The sequence below is a fragment of the Nerophis lumbriciformis genome, linkage group LG24 (assembly GCF_033978685.3).
Source record: "Nerophis lumbriciformis linkage group LG24, RoL_Nlum_v2.1, whole genome shotgun sequence".
In the NCBI taxonomy this organism is placed as follows: Eukaryota; Metazoa; Chordata; class Actinopteri; order Syngnathiformes; family Syngnathidae; genus Nerophis; species Nerophis lumbriciformis.
Window position 1 is genome coordinate 23,292,501 of NC_084571.2, and position 19,939 is coordinate 23,312,439.

Below are 19,939 nucleotides of genomic sequence, written 5' to 3' on the forward strand. Positions count from 1 at the left end.
ATGGTTTGGGGTGCCATGTCATCTGCTGGTGTCGGTCCACTCTGTTTCCTGAGATCCAGGGTCAACGCAGCCGTCTACCAGCAAGTTTTAGAGCACTTCATGCTTCCTGCTGCTGACCTGCTCTATGGAGATGGAGATTTCAAGTTCCAACAGGACTTGGCGCCTGCACACAGCGCAAAATCTACCCGTGCCTGGTTTACGGACCATGGTATTTCTGTTCTAAATTGGCCCGCCAACTCCCCTGACCTTAGCCCCATAGAAAATCTGTGGGGTATTGTGAAAAGGAAGATGCAGAATGCCAGACCCAAAAACGCAGAAGAGTTGAAGGCCACTATCAGAGCAACCTGGGCTCTCATAACACCTGAGCAGTGCCAGAAACTCATCGACTCCATGCCACGCCGCATTAACGCAGTAATTCAGGCAAAAGGAGCTCCAACCAAGTATTGAGTATTGTACATGCTCATATTTTTCATTTTCATACTTTTCAGTTGGCCAACATTTCTAAAAATCCCTTTTTTGTATTAGCCTTAAGTAATATTCTAATTGTGTGACACACGGAATTTTGGATTTTCATTTGTTGCCACTTCATATCATCAAAATTAAATGAAATAAACATTTGAATGCATCAGTCTGTGTGCAATGAATAAATATAATGTACAGGTTACACCTTTTGAATGCAATTACTGAAATAAATCAAGTTTTTCAAAATATTCTAATTTACTGGCTTTTACCTGTATATATATATATATATATATACATATACATATATATACACACATACATACATATAAACAATTAATATATGTACATATATACCTACATACATACATACATACATACATACATACATACATACATACATTTAAATTTTCCTGAGGGAACTCTCCTGAAGGAATCAATAAAGTGCTATCTATCTATATAAACATACATATATACATAGATAGCCTGGCCCACAGCAAATTCTTTTGACCCTATGTGGCCCCCGAGTCAAAGAGTTTGGCGACCCTTGGTCTAAAGGGTGTTTCTTTACCGAAGATAAGTATCATGAATATGTTTTTTAAATAAATTATCCCCTTCAGCTAACTTCTCTGGAACAGGTCTTCCCTCAGATGTAATATATGTGTAATTTTGTCCACTGTCCATATTTCCTTTATCATTTCTGGCCACAGATTGTTTTCCTATCACTGTTTTTTCTAGATACCGACAATGCAGACAGGGTGTTGGTGCTCACGGCTTGAGAGAAGGCGTCTATAGCATGACAGGCTCTCACAAGAACATGTCTCAGCCCAGAATATAACCACGTACGGTTTATTTTCCGAACAAAAGCTAAAACAGGAGTTACTAATGACGCCTGACTACGGAGGTGACAGTAATCACTGTCACTCCAGCACACCGATCAATAAACCATCAAATGAATTATTCACTCCATTAATCTCATTTCCTGGAGAGGAAGAAACGGGGGGAAAAGTGCCTGTTTGCTTTCCTGCAGGCGCTTTCAGATGAGGAGATGATCAATTTCATGTGTGTGTTCACTGGAGATGAAAGAGGTGTTTGTGTGTCACACAATGTGGAAGAGAAGGGAACAGCAGTGAGTCGGACTGTGTTTCAGGATGAAACATCACCTGTTTGCAGCATCTGGGGTCCTGACAAAGTGGCCTACTTCAAACAATCACAAATGTCGTGTTGCCCATCAAATTAGAGCATCAGCTGTCAGGTCAAATGTCCATGAGGTTTACAATTAAGAGTTTGGTCAAACTCGGGGGAGAAATATGCCTCCCTAGCAAGTCTGAGTCATGCAGGGAGTCATCAGCAGGATCTGCCCAATCGAAGTCTAAGACTATATCTCACCAAACTAAGGCTAAGACTAGATCTGCCCAATCTAAGTCTTAGACTAGATCTGCCCAATCTAAGTTTATTACTATATCTGCCCAATCTAAGTCTAAGACTAGATCTGCCCAATTTAAGTCTATTACTAGATCTGCCCAATCTAAGTCTAAGACTAGATCTGACCAATTTACGTCTAAGACTAGATCTGCCCAATCTAAGTCTATTACTAGATCTGCCCAATCTAAGTCTAAGACTAGATCTGCCCAATCTAAGTCTATTACTAGATCTGCCCAATTTAAATCTAAGACTAAATATGACCAATCTAAGTCTATTACTAGATCTGCCCAATCTAAGACTAAGACTAGATCTGACCAATATACGTTTAAGACTAGATATGCCCAATCTAAGTCTAAGACTAGATCAGACCAATCTAAGTCTACGACTAGATCTGCCCAATTTAAGTCTATTACTAGATCTGCCCAATCTAAGTCTAAGACTAGATCTGCCCAATCTAAGTCTAAGACTAGATCAGACCAATCTAAGTCAAAGACTAGATCTGACCAATATAAGTCTATGAGCATGAGCTGATGACGCCTACTTGGATGAGAAGCGAAACCCTTTCCAAGACAAACCAAAGAGTCCAGTTGCGACGGGGTGAATGTCCTGAGACTACCATGACCTGGATGAATGAGAACATCCACAGATGAGTTGAGAAAGGCTTACTGACATAGTTCAGAAACGCTTCACAGTGTTTTGAGAAACATTACGTGTGAACACATCTTTATTTAACGCTTGGTGTTTCTTTGTACCGGCAGTTCATTGTTGTTTGGTTACTGAAACTTTTTCTGAGATGCTTTGCCTGCCTCATGCTGGAGCATCTTGGATCCAACCAAAGACAGTTCATAACAGAATATTACTCAAATGTTAGGTAAACCTTATCAGTAAAGTATTGTCTTGTCTTGCCAAGGCACAATTTGTATAAGATCTGATGCTGTGGCATAGACTAAATGAGAAGGACTTGCCACTAAGAGCTGAGATCAGTCAGCGTGCCATGAAGACATGAAAAAGACATATTGTGCAGCCGTATGCATTTGCAGGGAACAATCAAAGTCTGCAGTTGGAATTGGATGTGTCATCCTCTTGTTATTTCAACACTGACTGACTGCTTTCTATTAAAAGTCCATCTGGCAGCTTGTGTCTCCCTGTAGACCTCCAGAGTCGCTGCAGGTGCATTGCTAATGCCATTACCGGCTGAAGGACAAGTTAACAAAGACACATCAAACTCCTCCTGGCATATTCTTCATGCCTTTAATACACTGCAGAGTGTCAGGAGTCCACCCTGACGTCTCTCTTGGGTCGCTCTCTGCTCCCACATGATTAACATTCGCCATTGGGGATGGGCATGATAACACATTCCTGAATTTGTTGATCGTTTATGTTGCTGTACAATTTATCCTTGATTGGCAGCACGGTGGAAGAGGGGTTAGTGCATCTGCCTCACAATACGAAGGTGCTGAGTAGTCTGGGGTTCAATCCCAGGCTCGGGATCTTTCTGTGTGGAGTTTGCATGTTCTCCCCGTGACTGCGTGGGTTCCCTCCGGGTACTCCGGCTTCCTCCCACCTCCAAAGACATGCACCTGGGGATAGGTTGATTGACAACACTAAATTGGCCCTAGTGTGTGAATGTGAGTGTGAATGTTGTCTGTCTATCTGTGTTGGCCCTGTGATGAGGTGACGACTTGTCCAGGGTGTACCCCGCCTTCCGCCCGATTGTAGCTGAGATAGGCTCCAGCGCCCCCCGCGACCCCGAAGGGAATAAGCGGTAGAAAATGGATGGATGGATGGTTTAAAGGGGAACTGGACTTTTTTCGTTCACAATCATTATGACAGATATGACGACGGATGGATTTTTTTCTAAATATCAAATATTGTATTTTTCGGACCATAGGGCGCACCGGATTAAAAGGCGCACTGCCGATGAGCGGGTCTATTAAGGCATTTTTCCATACAAAAGGCGCACTGGATTATAAGGCGCATTAGAGGGGTCATATTATGATTTTTTTCTAAATGTAAAACACTTCCTTGTGGTCTACACAACATGTAATGGTGGTTCTTTGGTGAAAGTGTTGCATAGATGATGTTTTACAGACCATTTTCAAGTAGCTTCCTGACAGTCTCTACAGGCTGTGCCGTTTTGTGGGAGATCTTATTTACGTGGCTCACCTTCGACAGCGTCTTCTCCCCGTCATCTTTGTTGTAGCGGTGTAGCGTGCAAGGACGGAAGTGGAAGAAGTGTCAAAAGATGGAGCTAACTGTTTTTAATGACATTTAGACTTTACTTAAATCAATAACGGAGAAGCATCTCCTCATCTGTGGCTCACTAGTGCAACAACGCCGGAAATGTATCCCGTGAAAAACCGTCCGACCGGAACCCTCTAATAACTAAAGTTCCTTGGGTGAATTATGTAAACTCACTACAGTTTTTAGCGCTTTGATAGCTAGTCTACTGACAGATATAAGGAAGAACTTTACACCACTTTATATTACAAATGGTAACAGCGGAAGATGAATGTCCCATAAGAAAGTAGAGAAAAAGAAGAAGCTTATGACTACCGTGTCGGCACGGACTACAATGGCAGACACGCTCACATTTTCAGGACTTATGCAGATCCCAAATACACATCAGCAGGTACCAGAAGGAAAGAAAAGTTGCTTCTGCATAATATTGTGAAACAAAACGCCAGATAATATGTCTGCTAATAAGTGCCATTTTGCGGTCCTTATACACACACCATAATAATATTTGTATGTTTAATGCGCCGACAATCCATCAAGGTGAGCGGCCTCATAGCTTACCGACGTCGTACTAAAATATTTTGACAGATTTTTGAGCGCCGTGTGTAATGTTTTATATTCTCAATGGAACATTTAAAGTTTTGGTGTTGTTTACTGCCATTACAGTCTACACCAGGGGTGCTCATTACGTCGATCGCGATCTACCGGTCGATCTCGGAGGGTGTGTCAGTCGATCACCAGCCTGGCATTAAAAAAATAGTCCTAAAAATGAGCGATCATAAATCTTCACTATGACGTCACTTTCGTCACTTGATTGACATTCACGGCACCCGAGGGTCTTCTGAGATGACGCTGGCTGCTGCCAGCTCATTAAAATTACCGACTGGAAGGCGAGAAACACTTTATTTCAACAGACTATGGCGCCGTACCTGTCGTCAAAACTCCAAAGACCGACTGCACAGTTGCACAATAAAAGCTCTGCTTCATCCTGCCTGCGCTACCAAAATAAGAGTCTCAGAAAGCTGGCGTGCACAAGCTAGCAAGCTACGGAGTTTGCCGACAATGTATTTCTTGTAAAGTGTATACAAAGGAGTACGAAAGCTGGACAAATAAGATGCCAAAAACCAACCACTTTCATGTGGTATTGGACAGAAAGGAGGACTTTTTTTCTCCTCCATTCGAAAATGCGGACGTTATCATCACTACTGTCTGATTCCAATCAATGCAAGTCATCAGAATCAGGTAATACACCAACTTATATTCTTGTCTTCATGAAAGAAAGGAATCTATATGTGTTAAACATGCTTGTATTATCTTTAACCACCTTTAACTTGTTAACAATATTAACTATATGTGTTAAACATGCTTGTATTATCTTTAACCACCTTTAAGTTGTTAACAATATTAACTATATGTGTTAAACATGCTTGTATGCTTGTATTATCTTTAACCACCTTTAAGTTGTTAACAATATTAACTGTATGTGTTAAACATGCTTGTTTTATCTTTAACCACCTTTAAGTTGTTAACAATATTAACTATTTGTGTTAAACATGCTTGTATTATTTTTAACCACCTTTAACTTGTTAACAATATTAAATATATGTGTTAAACATGCTTGCATTATCTTTAACCACCTTTAACTTGTTAACAATATTAACTATATGTGTTAAACATGCTTGTATTATCTTTAACCACCTTTAACTTGTTAACAATATTAACTATATGTGTTAAACATGCTTGTATTATCTTTAACCACCTTTAAGTTGTTAACAATATTAACTATATGTGTTAAACATGCTTGTATGCTTGTATTATCTTTAACCACCTTTAAGTTGTTAACAATATTAACTATATGTGTTAAACATGCTTGTTTTATCTTTAACCACCTTTAAGTTGTTAACAATATTAACCATTTGTGTTAAACATGCTTGTATTATTTTTAACCACCTTTAACTTGTTAACAATATTAACTATATGTGTTAAACATGCTTGCATTATCTTTAAACACCTTTAACTTGTTAAAAATATTAACTATATGTATTAAACATGCTTGTATTATCATTAAACACCTTTAATGTATTAACAATATTAACTATATGTGTTAAACATGCTTGCATTATCATTAAACACCTTTAACTTGTTAACAAAAACATATATTTCATAAATAAGTAAATATAAATTATATATATGAATGAGGTAGATCCCCACGACTTGATCAATTGAAAAGTAGCTCGCCTGCAGAAAAAGTGTGAGCACCCCTGGTCTACACGTATCGCTTATGTATGACAGCCTGGTCACACTTATCATTACACCATGTACCAAATAAAATTGCTTCCTGGTCAGTAAGCGCAACCAGAATTATGCCGTACATTAGGCGTACCGGGTTATAAGGTGCACTGTCAATATTTGAGAAAATGAAAGGATTTTAAGTGCGCCTTATAGTTGGAAAAATACAGTAAATGTATATAAAAGTCCACTTACAATGGATCCGATGTGAGTCGTTAAATTCTGCCAATAGAGCCCCTAAAAAACATCCAAACACCTCTATTGGTGTTTTATATACATGATGTAAGCATATATGTAATGTAGTAACATTTATTATAACATTGAATATTTACGTCTTTTGATCATTTTAAGCATTAATTGCAAGAATGCATCACGTTTGCTTTTTTTTTTCCATCACTGATTTCTGCTCACTGCAGACTTCATGAGAGCCAACAAACATAATAAAACATCCCTTACTGCACAACGTCTGCTGTCATTAGGATGCCGAATGATATAATCTTGTATATTTCCCGTTTAGATGAAGAATGATTCATAATCCTTGCGAAGAAAAGGGAGGGTGGAACCAAGCTTATTTTTGTGTTGTTCTTACTATTTACGGGTCTAAATTGGCTGTCAAAGTGTACCAACTTGTCCGAATACGTCCTCGTCCTTCTACTATCCAGGTGAGCGGCAGGATTTATGATCTACAATAAAGTTTGACGAGCAAAGGAATCGAGGAAGCAGCAGAACACACAATGATGTAAACGTAGGCCCACATGTCGTCGCTATAAATAGTCAGTCTGTGTTAGCACTTATAATAAAAATATAACTAACACTTGGTTAATAATCAAGTCACGAAATGTGAATTGAGTGCGCTTTTTGAATGCTTATTTATCGAATTGTATGTGTGGAATAGTGGAGCTCCCATTGGCTCTGCTGTAAACTGACTTTTAATTTACCCTTATTCAGTATTCAGAATGCAAAAAAAAAAATCCATCTCTCATCATGTCTTTCATAATGATTGTGAACGAGAGGCAAATTAAAAAAAAAAAAAGTGCAGTTCCCCTTTAAGGCATATGAGGGCAAATGGCTTGCACTCCTTGACTGCAACCAGCAGAGGCACTGTTGGGTCTGTCTCAACTTGTACACCAGGGCAACTTGAGCAACAATTCATATTGGATTCCTGATCAGTGTGAATTGACTCCATTAATCAAGTAAATGTAATCACATGACCTTCCCAGTATGGCAGATTTCCTAAAACGGGACCCATGTCAGTTTTTATTGGGTTGACGATTTACAACCTTTTTCTATTTCATTATGCTGTGTTCTTTATCAAGAAATGACACATACAACTGTCATGAAATACATTACGGGCCTGACCTACTGAAGCTCAGGTGTCAGACTTAAGAACTGGGGCCCAGATGTGGCCTGCCACCTCATTTAATGTGTCCCGCCACCTCATTTGTTTGACCCGCCACGCTATTTCACATGGTCCGCCACTTTATTTTATGTGGTCTGCCACATCATTTATTGTGACCCGCCACACTATTTCATATGGTCCGCCACATAATTTTACATGTCCAGCCACAATATTTATTGTTACCCGCCACATCATTTATTGTGACCCACCACACTATTTCATATGGTCCGCCACATCATTTTACGTGGCCAGCCACATCATTTATTGTTACCCGCCCCATCATTTATTGTGACCCGCCACACTATTTCATATGGTCCGCCACATAATTTTTTCTGGCCAGCCACATCACTTTGTGGCCTACCACATTATTTTAAGTGGTCCGCCACATCATTTAAGGAGGCCAGCCACTTCATTCAATGTGGCCCGCCACATCATTTTACATGTCCAGCCACAATATTTATTGTTACCCGCCACATCATTTATTGTGACCCACCACACTATTTCATATGGTCCGCCACATCATTTTACGTGGCCAGCCACATCATTTATTGTTAACCGCCACATCATTTATTGTGACCCGCCACACTATTTCATATGGTCCGCCACATAATTTTTTCTGGCCAGCCCACATCACTTTGTGGCCTACCACATTATTTTAAGTGGTCCGCCACATCATTTAAGGAGGCCAGCCAATTCATTCAATGTGGCCTGCTGCATCATAAAAAATGGCCCGCCACATCATTTGATGTGGCCCACCACATTACTTCATAGGGCCCGCCGCATCATTTAATGGGGCCCGCCACACTATTTAATATGGTCCGCCACATCATTATCCGTGGCCAGCCACATCATTTCAGGTGGCTCGCCACATCACTTTGTGGCCCACCACATTATTTTCAGTGGTCCACCACATCATTCAATGTGGCCCGCCACATCATAAAAAGTGGCCCGCCACGTCATTTAAGGTGGCCCGTCACATTACTTTATAGGGCCCGCCACATCATTTAACGAGGCCTGCCACACTATTTCATATGGTCCGCCACATAATTTTATGTGGCTCGACACATGACTTTGTGGCCCACCACATTATTTTAAGTGGTCCGCAGCATCATTTAATGAGGCCCGCCACATCATTAAATGTGGCCCGCCACTTCATATAACGTGGCCCGCCACATCATTTAAGGTGGCCCGATACATCATTTAAGGTGGCCCGATACATCATTTAATGTGGCTCGCCACATCATTTAAGGTGGCCCTATACATCATTTAAGGAGGCCTGCCAAATCATTTAAGTTGGCCCGATACATAATTTTAAGTAGCCCGCCACATCATTTAAGGAGACCCGCCACATCATTTAAGGAGACCCGATACATCATTTAAGGTGGCCCGCCACACCATTTTACATGGCCCGCCACATCATTAAAGGAGGCCCGCTACATAATTTTAAGTCGTCCGCAACATCACTTTCCGTGGTCCGCCACATCATTTAAAGAGGCCCGCGATATCATGTAAGGAGGAATTTCAGTTCAGCGTCAGCTCTTCAACATTCAAACTATTCTTACATTCGTTCTACATTCCATCAGCATTTCAGTTCAACCTCAGCATTCACGCGCAATTTCTACAGAAATTGCTTCATCAAGTTTTTTATGCTCTTTGTCAAAGAAATTCTTGGTTCCAATGGCGCAACCCCACTGTCCAATATAAATTGTAGTGGCATCAGTTATGCACAGGCAAGCCGCTCCAGACCTTGGATCGCACACGGTAGCCAGCCCTCTCCCCTGAGTCGTTCATAGAGAGTATGGCCAACCCAGTTTCAAGGGATCTCCTCACTGACTGGTCAAAAGGCACTCACGTGACTACAGGGCGCCATGCTACGAAACAGCTAGAATCCGCAGCAAAGCGACACTGCACGTCCTCATTTTACATTTCTATTCATTAAAGACTGTTTAGCGTGTAAACATGGCCTGTTGTGCGGCGTGGGAAAGGACCATTCGCAAAAAATGCAGGAAGAACCCCTGGAGGAGAAAAATATGGGAAGTGAAGATTCGCCGGGAAGGCTGTAGAGCCAATAACAGTTTGTTTTGTGAGGTAAGCAAGCATAAACACACATGAGAAATGTGATATATAGCACTCTCAGTAACAGTGGGTTAATACACTTTGCCTGACAAAATTTACTTTAAAATTGCAACTTTTCTGCATGTCACCAATAACCCAGGCGAGGATTAGTGATTTAGAAGTAGCTAAAACACTGCCGACTACGGCTGGATGTTAGCTGCTGGCTAGCAAGCCATGTCTTAAAGCACCTCTTCCTGAGTGCGTTTCAGTGTTATAACTTCACCTTTATCTTTAGTTGTTAGGCCAAAATGCGTCCGTTTTCCCTTTTCTGTCTACACACTTTGTCTGCTTGTAAGTACTCTGTGATTGTGCACTGCCGAACATGCTCCTCTGCTCGTAAAACCAGCAATGTCACACGACACGCCGTCATGCCCGTAAAAAAAAAAAAAAGAGGAACCGGTACTTTTCAAACAAAGTACATACTATACTAGTACCCAGTGGCGGGCCGTGCGTTTCCCACCGAGGCCTTCAGTGATGTCCGACTTCAATGATTACCTCTCAAAATACAATCATTTATGTCACTACATGACCATTGCAGGAGAAATTCTATACAGAAACACATTTACGCACTATTGTGCATTGAATCACCTCAACAGTGTACAAAACGGGTTATTTTCCGGTGCATTTAAAAATCAATTAAAACGCATCAGCAATTAAAACATATCTTATGTGGTATTGTCAAAATTAAAAATGCAAAAAACATATTAAAAGTAAAAAAAAAAATTAAAATTTGATCTCACAATTTGTAGCATCTATTTGACGCCGTATAAGCTACTGGTACCCCTCGTAGTTCGCTTATTCGAGTGGAAATGGTGGTCACTTACCCATTTCATCGCCAGAACAGCTGAGCTAGCTTCCAGCTAGAAGGCCTTACTGACAACAGCTCGTGATCTGATTGGCTATCGTAACTGTCTATCACCTGTATGTGCCCGATCGCTTACGTTGCCCGCATTGTTGATTCTGAAGGCCTCGGGAAGATTTGGTACAGCATGGTAACATAAGCTAGGTGAATTCTGATTGGATACAAACTAAAACTAAAAACAACAGCACTGGAAGGAGCATAATATGACATGAAGAGAATATGAATAATTTTAGATATTTAGGGAAAGTAAATAAAAAAATAACTTCATCTTTAATTATGATCATGACTTCTGGTTATGTTAGGCCAGCATAGAAGGCCTTGCTGGCCCTGACGGCACACCACTGCTAGTACCAGTATACCGTACAAGCCTAGTGTTTACATATCTCAAAGTGGAAGATTTGTTTTGAAGTAATTGGAGCCTGGAATAGGTCAATAATTCATAACAACGTTGATTTTGAGCCATTGATAGTTTTTGAGCAATGATAGTTTAAAGAAAGAACTGCCTGCATGGCAGCTTTGTGTTATTGGTGTCAATTTTCTCGTAAACTGTAGGCCTGTTTGCCCTTTTGTTCTACTTCTTATGTTTTTTTTACTAATAGTATTTTTAGAATGTGCCGCGGGCCGTTAAAAAAAATTTGATGCGGGGCCACAAATGGCCCCCGGGCCGCACTTTGGACAGCAACAAAGACTTGAAATAAATCTGTGGATAAATGTTGCAGCGTGTTGTGATTCCCAATAGTAGAATATATATCGTACTCACCATGTTGAGTTTCAGCTCCATGTTGAGCACGCCACCACTGTCCAAGGCGGGCATCAAGTTGATGGCGAACACGGCCGCCTTGTCGGGCGGCACGGATATATTTGGACCAAAAAAGACGTAAAAGTGCACGGAGAAGGTGTCCAGCTCGTTGCGCAGAGTCGGGCGGATAGGCCAGCACTTGTCAGTGTCCGTGGGCGTGGCCAGGTACACCACACTGTCCCCTGAGGTGTGCAGCTGAGTGGCGTTGTGGGACGGCGCCGCCATGGAGAGGGTGTCGGACAAGGAGAACGCCATGGCCGTGCCAAAAGACTGTGGCATGTTCATGGAGGAGCCTGGCGCCTCCGACTGCTCCTTGGACGTGTTGGACTTGGTGCAATCTTGGACAAAATGCAGAGAGGAGGTTAAAACCTGCATGTTTATAGTCATGGATTCCATCACTGTGTCCTAATCACTCCACACCACACAATGGGGACTCTTGTCTGGTCTGAGTGCTACTGAAGTGTCCTTTAGCACAAAATTGCTGAGTGGTGTAAATGTGCAAACTACATCTGTACCTAGTTAACAGAACATTTATTTTCAAGCACCATTGCAGTTTAAAAATAAATCAATACAGTCATAGACTTTTTATTCTGGCCTTTAAATGTGTTTTCTACAAAACCCACAACCAGTGAAGTTGGCACGTTGTGTAAATGGTAAATAAAAACAGAATACAATGATTTGCAAAAACTTTTCAACTTATATTCAATTGAATAGACTGCAAAGACAAGATACTTAATGTTCGAACTGAGAAATTTGTTTTTTTTTTGCAAATAATCATTAACTTAGAATTAAATGGCAGCAACACATTGCATAAAAGTTGGCACAGAGGAATTTTTATCACTGTGTTACATGGCCTTTCCTTTTAACAACACTCAGTAAACGTTTGGAAACTGAGGAGACACATTTTTGAAGCTATTCAGGCAGAATTCTTTCCCATTCTAGCTTGATGTACAGCTTAATTTGTTCAACAGTCCGGGGTCTCCGTTGCCGTATTTTACGCTTCATATTGTGCCATACATTTTCAATGGGAGACAGGTCTGGACTACAGGCAGGCCAGTCCAAACAAAAATGTAGCTGTTTGGCCACAATACCCAGCAATATGTTTTTAGGAGAAAAGGTGAGGCCTTTAATCCCAGGAACACCTTCCCTACCGTCAAACATGGTGGTGGTAATACTATGCTCTGGGCCTGTTTTCCTGCCAATGGAACTGGTGCTTTACAGAGAGTAAATGGATCAATGAAAAAGGAAGATTACCTCCTAATTCTTCAGGACAACCTAAAATCATCAGCCCGGAGGTTGGGTCTTGGGCGCAGTTGGGTGTTCCAACAGGACAATGACCCCAAACACACGTCAAAAGTGGTAAAGGAATGGCTAAATCAGGCTCGAATTAAGGTTTTAGAATGGCCTTCCCAAAGTCCGGACTTAAACGTGTGGACAATGCTGAAGAAATAAGTCTATGTCAGAAAACCAACAAATTTAGCTGAACTGCACGAATTTTGTCAAGAGGAGTGGTCAAAAATATTGCAGTGAAACTTGCCAAGGGACATGTAACCAAATAATAACATTGCTGTATGTATACTTTTGACCCAGCACATTTGGTCACATTTTCAGTAGACCCATAATAAATTCATAAAAAAAGCAAACTTCATGAATGTTTTTTGTGACCAACAAGTATGTGCTCCAATCACTCTATCACAAAAATATAAGAGTTGTAGAAATTATTGGAAACTCAAGACAGCCATGACATTATGTTCTTTACAAGTATATGTAAACTTTTGATCGCGACTGTAGATCATCTACATCAACAATAGGATTTGTCTGAGTGCCTGGCCAGGACAAAAAAAAAAAAAGATTTTAGATTTGTTTTATTCGATTAAGAATCATTACAAATAGGAATCACGGTTAATCTGAAAATCTCTTCTTTTTTTTTTACACCCCTAGTATTTAATGCTTTTTAATCCCATTTAAAACCTTAATTTCCACAAAATCAATATAATGGCTTTTATTCCTTTGTAATGACCCGAAGAAACCCGGTTTCCATTCCTGGGGCGACGACTCGATTCAGAATCGATTCAGAATCGATTCAACACGATTATCGCTTCAGAATCGATCCAAAGCGATTATCGATTCAAACAGCTTCTCGCAATGTTTTATTTGGTTCAACATTTATAATGAAACTTTTTCAAAACAAGTTAAAAGTTTTAAAATGTTCTTCTGGTTGCATGGTGAACATATTTTAAAAAGTGCATTCTTTTTTTTATCGATTTTTGAAAATTCTGAATCGATTTACAATCGGGATTAAAAGGAATTGCGAATCGGATGTGAATCGATTTTTTGTGCACCCCTACCATCTTGTAATGAATGATTTACATTAGGGTAGTACGTATACTAGGGTTGTCTCGATACAAATATTTTGGTACCAGTACCAGTACCAAAATGTATTTCGATACTTTGATACTTTTGTAAAAAAAAAGGGGACCACAAAAAAACGGCATTTTTGGCTTTATTTTCACAAAAAATCTATCTATCTAAACATATGTTTATTATTGCAATCAAAGAACAATTTAGTCCTTAAACAAAATAGTGAACATACTAGACAACTTGTCTTTTAGTAGTAAGTAAACAAACAAAGACTAATTAGTCTGCTGACGTATGCAGTAACATATTATGTCATTTATCTTCTTTTTTTTTATTCTGTCAACATTATAAAGGACAAACAGTAAAAAGTGATGATAAAAAATATCGATGTAATCATAGTAGTAGCGACTAAATACGCTCTTGTACTTGGTATCATTACAGTGAATGTCAGGTGTAGATCCACCCATGGGTTTACATTGTGACGCCGGTGAGCTATTGTATCCTCCTAGGGTGTGTAGTGAAGCATGTTTAGCTATTCCTCGTCCTGCAGGGATGATACTTGTAAGAAATTTGTCGCCATGGAGGCGAGGATTAGTGATTTAGAAGTAGCTAAAACACTGCCGACTGCGGATGGATGTTAGCTGCCAGCTAGCTAGCCATGTCTTAAAGCACCTCTTCCTGAGGGCATTTCAGTGTTATAACTTCACCTTTATCGTTAGTTTTTAGGCCAAAATGCGTCTGTTCTCCCTTTTTGTCTACACACTGTGTCTACTTGTAAGTACTCCGTGATTGTGCGCTGCCGAACGTGCTCCTCTGCTCGTAAAACCAGCAATGTCACGACGTGACGACGCGCCGTCATGCCTGTAAAAAAATAATAATATGGCGAACCGATACTTTTCAAACAGAGTATAGTACCGTTATTGAGTCATTAGTACCGCGATACTATACTAGTACCAGTATACCGTACAACCCTAACGTCTACGGATGTTTCCATTCATTTACAAGTAGCTTGCCTTCATTTTCCTCTTCAATGTAAAATGATGAGATTTATGCTGGTGTTTTGACAGTTCCTAACACTTTACTTGAGGCGCCACAGTGGGCGTGAGGGTGAACGCGGGGGCTGTTGTTAATCCACAGCCCGTCTCCCACATACAAGAAATAACAGGCCGTCTTATTTCACTTGCAGTATTAGGCGCGCTCGCTCAGCAAAAGAGTCGTTTGCAGATCATCCCCTTCGGCAGGCTTCTCCTATGTAAACAGGAAGCTTTTTAATGAGACAGAGATTCACGGTAATTGCGCGGCAGTGTGCTTTCACTGAACACAAAGCGACTCGCTGGGAAATGGTCATTGATGGCGACAGTCAAACAGCAGCGCTTCCCCAGGGAGAAGGACTGCAAAGGTTTCTGGAGCCCGGCCTGCTTTGCGCAAATGTTATTTCTCTGCATGGTTTGTAAAGTAGTTTGTTCAGGCTGTTAAAACACTTAAGGCAGTTGGCTGCAGCTGTGATAGGAATTTTAATATCAGTGGGAATAATCAAAATGTCGAGGGGCGGCTCGATAACTCAATAACATTCATAATCCAAAGATTTGGCTTGTGTTCTTCCCCCTTCAATGCCAAATTGTCTACAGAGAACCTGCATTGCAAAAACAACAATAGTAAATAATAAAGGGCAGCCTAGTTTCCTGTTGGAAAAGTCCTACTAGAGCAAGATGCGCTCTGGATGGTCCTGAAGTGGTCTTCAGTTGAAACCTGCTAAAGGTCAAGTAAGATCAGCCTGGCCAGCAGGGGAAAAGACAGACTGAATAATTAGTGCCTGTGTTGCCATGGTGACAAGGTGCACTGTATAGCACAATGTCGAGCAGTGGGAGGGGGATGATGGGGGGGAGGGGGGTGTCTTTGCGCGGTAGCGGACTTCCCGCAGTTTCCACCCCCCCGCGGGGAATGAGAGCACAGGATATTTTTGCTCTTCACGAGCTTAAAACAACATGCTGCACTTTAACGCGGGACTAACAGACTCTTTAGTGCTTCAGCGACAAGCCTCCTTAGGGGCCTCTTGGGTCTGGATACTTCTGCCCTACAACGCTTTAAATTTTGCTTGAAGATTAAATGTAATCTGAATTTATGTTTCTATTCGGGTTGTACGGTAAACCGGTACTAGTATAGTATCACGGTACTAGTGAATCGAAAATGGTACAATGTTTGAAAAGTACCGGTTCCCCATTTTATTTTATTTTTGTTTAGGTCACGTCGTGACATTGCTGATTTTACGAGTAGAGGAGCATGTTCGGCAGCACACACACACGAAGTATTTACAAGCAGACACAGTGTGTAGACAGAAAAGGGAGAATGGACGCATTTTGATAAAGGTGAAGGTATAACACTGAAACACCTTCAGGAAGAGGTGCTTTAAGACATGGCTAGATAGCTAGCAGCTAACGTCCATCCGCAATCGGCAGTGTTTTAGCTACTTCTAAATCACTAATCCTCGCCTCCATGGCGACAAATAAAGTAAGTTTCTTACCAGTATCATTATCACTGGAGTACGAGGAATAGCTAAACAGGCTTCACTACACACCCTAGGAGGATACAATAGCTCACAGCAAGCTAGCACCCCTGAATGTAAACAAATGCCATGGGTGGATCTACACCTAACATCCACTGTAATGATACCAATTACAATAGCGTATCTAGCCGATACTACTATGATTACATCGATATTTTTTATCGTCACAAAATCTTTTCTCCTTTTTTTATATTCATATTATGTTTATAAACTCACGAAATATGTCCCTGGACACATGATGTCTTATCAAAGAATCAAAGACTATCAAACAACAGAAGAATAGGTGATTATTAAATTTTAACAGAAGTGTAGATAGAACATGTTGAAACAGAAAATAAGCAGATATTAACAGTAAATGAACAAGTAGATTAATAATACATTTTTACAGTTTGTCCTTCATAATATTGACAAAATAATAGGTAGATAAATGACACAATATGTTACTGCATACGTCAGCAAACTAATTAGGAGCCTTTGTTTGTTTACTTACTACTAAAAGACAAGCTGTCTGGTATGTTCACTATTTTATTTAAGGACTAAATTGTTCTTTGATTGCAATAATAAACATATATTCAATGTACCGTAAGATTTTTTGTTCAAAATAGAATAGTACTGAAAAGTATCAAAATGTTGGTACCGGTACCCAGTGTTTCCCACACATTCATTTATTTGTGGCGGCCCGCCACAAATGGATTTTTCGGCTTTTGACTCGCTCGACCACTCATAAAAGCAATGGGACTCTGTCTGTGAATGTACCTTGTAGTTACAACTCCGGTGCAGTAGGTGGCGGTAGCCTACTGTGCATTGTAACTCCGCCAATAGCACTTAATTCACCTGGTGGGCCAGAAGAAGAAGAAGAAGACGGCGGAGTAAAAGAACGGACCGATCGGATCAAAATGCGAGGGTAATATAGGTTGTAGGTAGATAAGTTATAGCTGCATCGCTCGCGGCTCGTCATATATTTAACGTTAATCCGCGATTTCACCGAGCGTTTCACTGACTGTGAGGAGCCTGACGCTGCTTCATTAACACCGCCGCTGTTGTCACGTCATGTGTTACAATACCGACGAGCTAACGTGTCCAGGTTATAACCCTGTTGTCAATAAACACACGTGGAGACGGTGCTTCAGATACTGCATTAATAATGAAGCTAAATTGTCCACTGTCCACTGCAGCATGTGAATGCAATGAAAAGAATAAAATCTGAGCCAACCAGCTGTTAAAATGTTGTCCAGGTTAATGTTTTGGCCATTAAAGGCCCTTCATTTCAAGATATCAACTGTGATCGGGCTTTAAACAAGTGGCTGACCTGTTCAGATGAGTGTAACTCAGGGGTGCTCACACTTTTTCTGCAGGCGAGCTACTTTTCAATTGATCAAGTCATGGGGCTCTACCTCATTCATATATATAATTTATATTTACTTATTTATGAAATATATGTTTTTGTTAACAAGTTAAAGGTGTTTAATGATAATGCAAGCATGTTTAACACATATAGTTAATATTGTTAATAAATTAAAGGTGTTTAATGATAATACAAGTATGTTTAATACATATAGTTAATATTGTTAACAAGTTAAAGGTGTTTAAAGATAATACAAGCATGTTTAACACATATTGTTAATAAATTAAAGGTGTTTAATGATAATACAAGTATGTTTAATACATATAGTTAATATTGTTAACAAGTTAAAGGTGTTTAATGACAATACAAGCATGTTTAACACATATAGTTAATATTGTTAACAAGTTAAAGGTGTTTAAAGATAATACAAGCATGTTTAACACATATAGATTCCTTTCTTTCATGAAGACAAGAATATAAGTTGGTGTATTACCTGATTCTGATGACTTGCACTGATTGGAATCAGACAGTGGTGCTGATAATGTCCGCATTTTCGAATGGAGGAGAAAAAAAGTCCTCCTTTCTGTCCAATACCACATGAAAGTGGTTGGTTTTTGGCATCTTATTTGTCCAGCTTCTGTACTCCTTTGTATACACTTTACAAGAAATACATTGTCGGCAAACTCCGTAGCTTGCTAGCTTGTGCACGCCAGCTTTCTGAGACTCTTATTTTGTTAGCGCAACTGTGCAGTCGGTCTTTGGAGTTTTGACGACAGGTACGGCGCCAGAGTCTGTTGAAATAAAGTGTTTCTCGCCTTCCTGTCGGTAATTTAAATGAGATAAATATGTACATAAAGTGTTGTACTTATATTCCAACTACGCGTTCTTCTTGGTCATCGCCGCTGCCGCCGTCACCCCCCGCCCCCCGACCACACCACCACAAATAGATGCCTGTCCTGTGGGAAACACTGGGTACCAGTACCAAAATATTGTTATTGAGACAACCCTGGTTTCTATTGATTAATGGAAGCAGAGGTCTGGTCTAGGCAGGGCGTTCAAGGTCCTTAGAAGTGAGTTTCCTTTCATGTATAAGGAGTGTGGATCTAGACAGGCTTCATGTCCTTGGGTGCCTTGAGATAACGTCTCAATCTGTGCGATAGAAATCAAATTGACTTAAAGGGGTCATCGTTTGATTTTTAATTTACAGTCCTTTTAAAACACATCTTTGTAGTTTATGTCAGTGGTGACTGCTGGTCTTTCAGGTAGGGGAAGCTCATTTTCAGCGACTCTCTAAACACGAATACAGTCTTCACTAACAATTAAAAGGTATAAAGATGCTAGATTTTACATAGAAAACATCACATCGTTTTCATTGGGGGCCACATAGCAGTTATGGCTGCCCTCAGAGGGTCACTTGTAACAATGTCAATACAGTATACCAATCAATGTTTATTTATATAGCCCTTAATCACAAATGCCTCAAAGGGCTGCACAAACCACAACGATATGAATATAAATGTACAAGGATTCGCCTCATGATGTTACATAATTGCCTGTGCATTTTACTATTATATTTTTATGTATATTGTAAATAAATCTTTGTATTTTATTTTTTTTAAACGGCAGTTCAGTCGCCAGAATTTTACTGGAAAAATGAGTGGTAGTTTTTACAGCATGTTACTGTAAATGGAATGTTTTTTTATGGTAAAATTGATCCAACTGAGCTGCCAAAGTTTCGCCCTAAATTCTACCATTGTTATTTTTATTATGTATTACTGTAAATGGAAAAATGGTTACAATGTTGTTTTTATGGTAAAAAATGTTTTACTGTAATGAAATACTCATAAAAATATTTAAAAAATAAATTTACAAACAAGAATGTAACATGGTCCCATGCGTACATCTAATTGTGCAACATGTGAATGTTTTAATGGGAACTAAATGCGATATCTGAAATGGGTACAACTTATTTCCAAAGCAGGACCCCCACCCAGACATACAACACTAGTACACAGCTCATGAAAAACAAATGTGTTATTTTCATTGTAAGCGGGCCAAAACACTTATATTAAAAAATCATCTCATGG

General features: G+C 40.1%; 1 protein-coding gene across 3 annotated transcripts in view; it reads right to left on the minus strand.

Annotated features, from left to right (window-relative positions):
* Positions 1-19,939, minus strand: part of tmem8b (transmembrane protein 8B) — a 211,091-nt gene that overhangs the window by 93,500 nt on the left and 97,652 nt on the right. For all 3 annotated transcript variants that reach the window (XM_061981821.1, XM_061981823.1, XM_061981822.1), the window contains one exon: positions 11,548-11,924. In XM_061981821.1, coding sequence (XP_061837805.1) covers positions 11,548-11,924 — 377 coding nt within the window. The remainder of the gene's footprint in view (positions 1-11,547; positions 11,925-19,939) is intronic.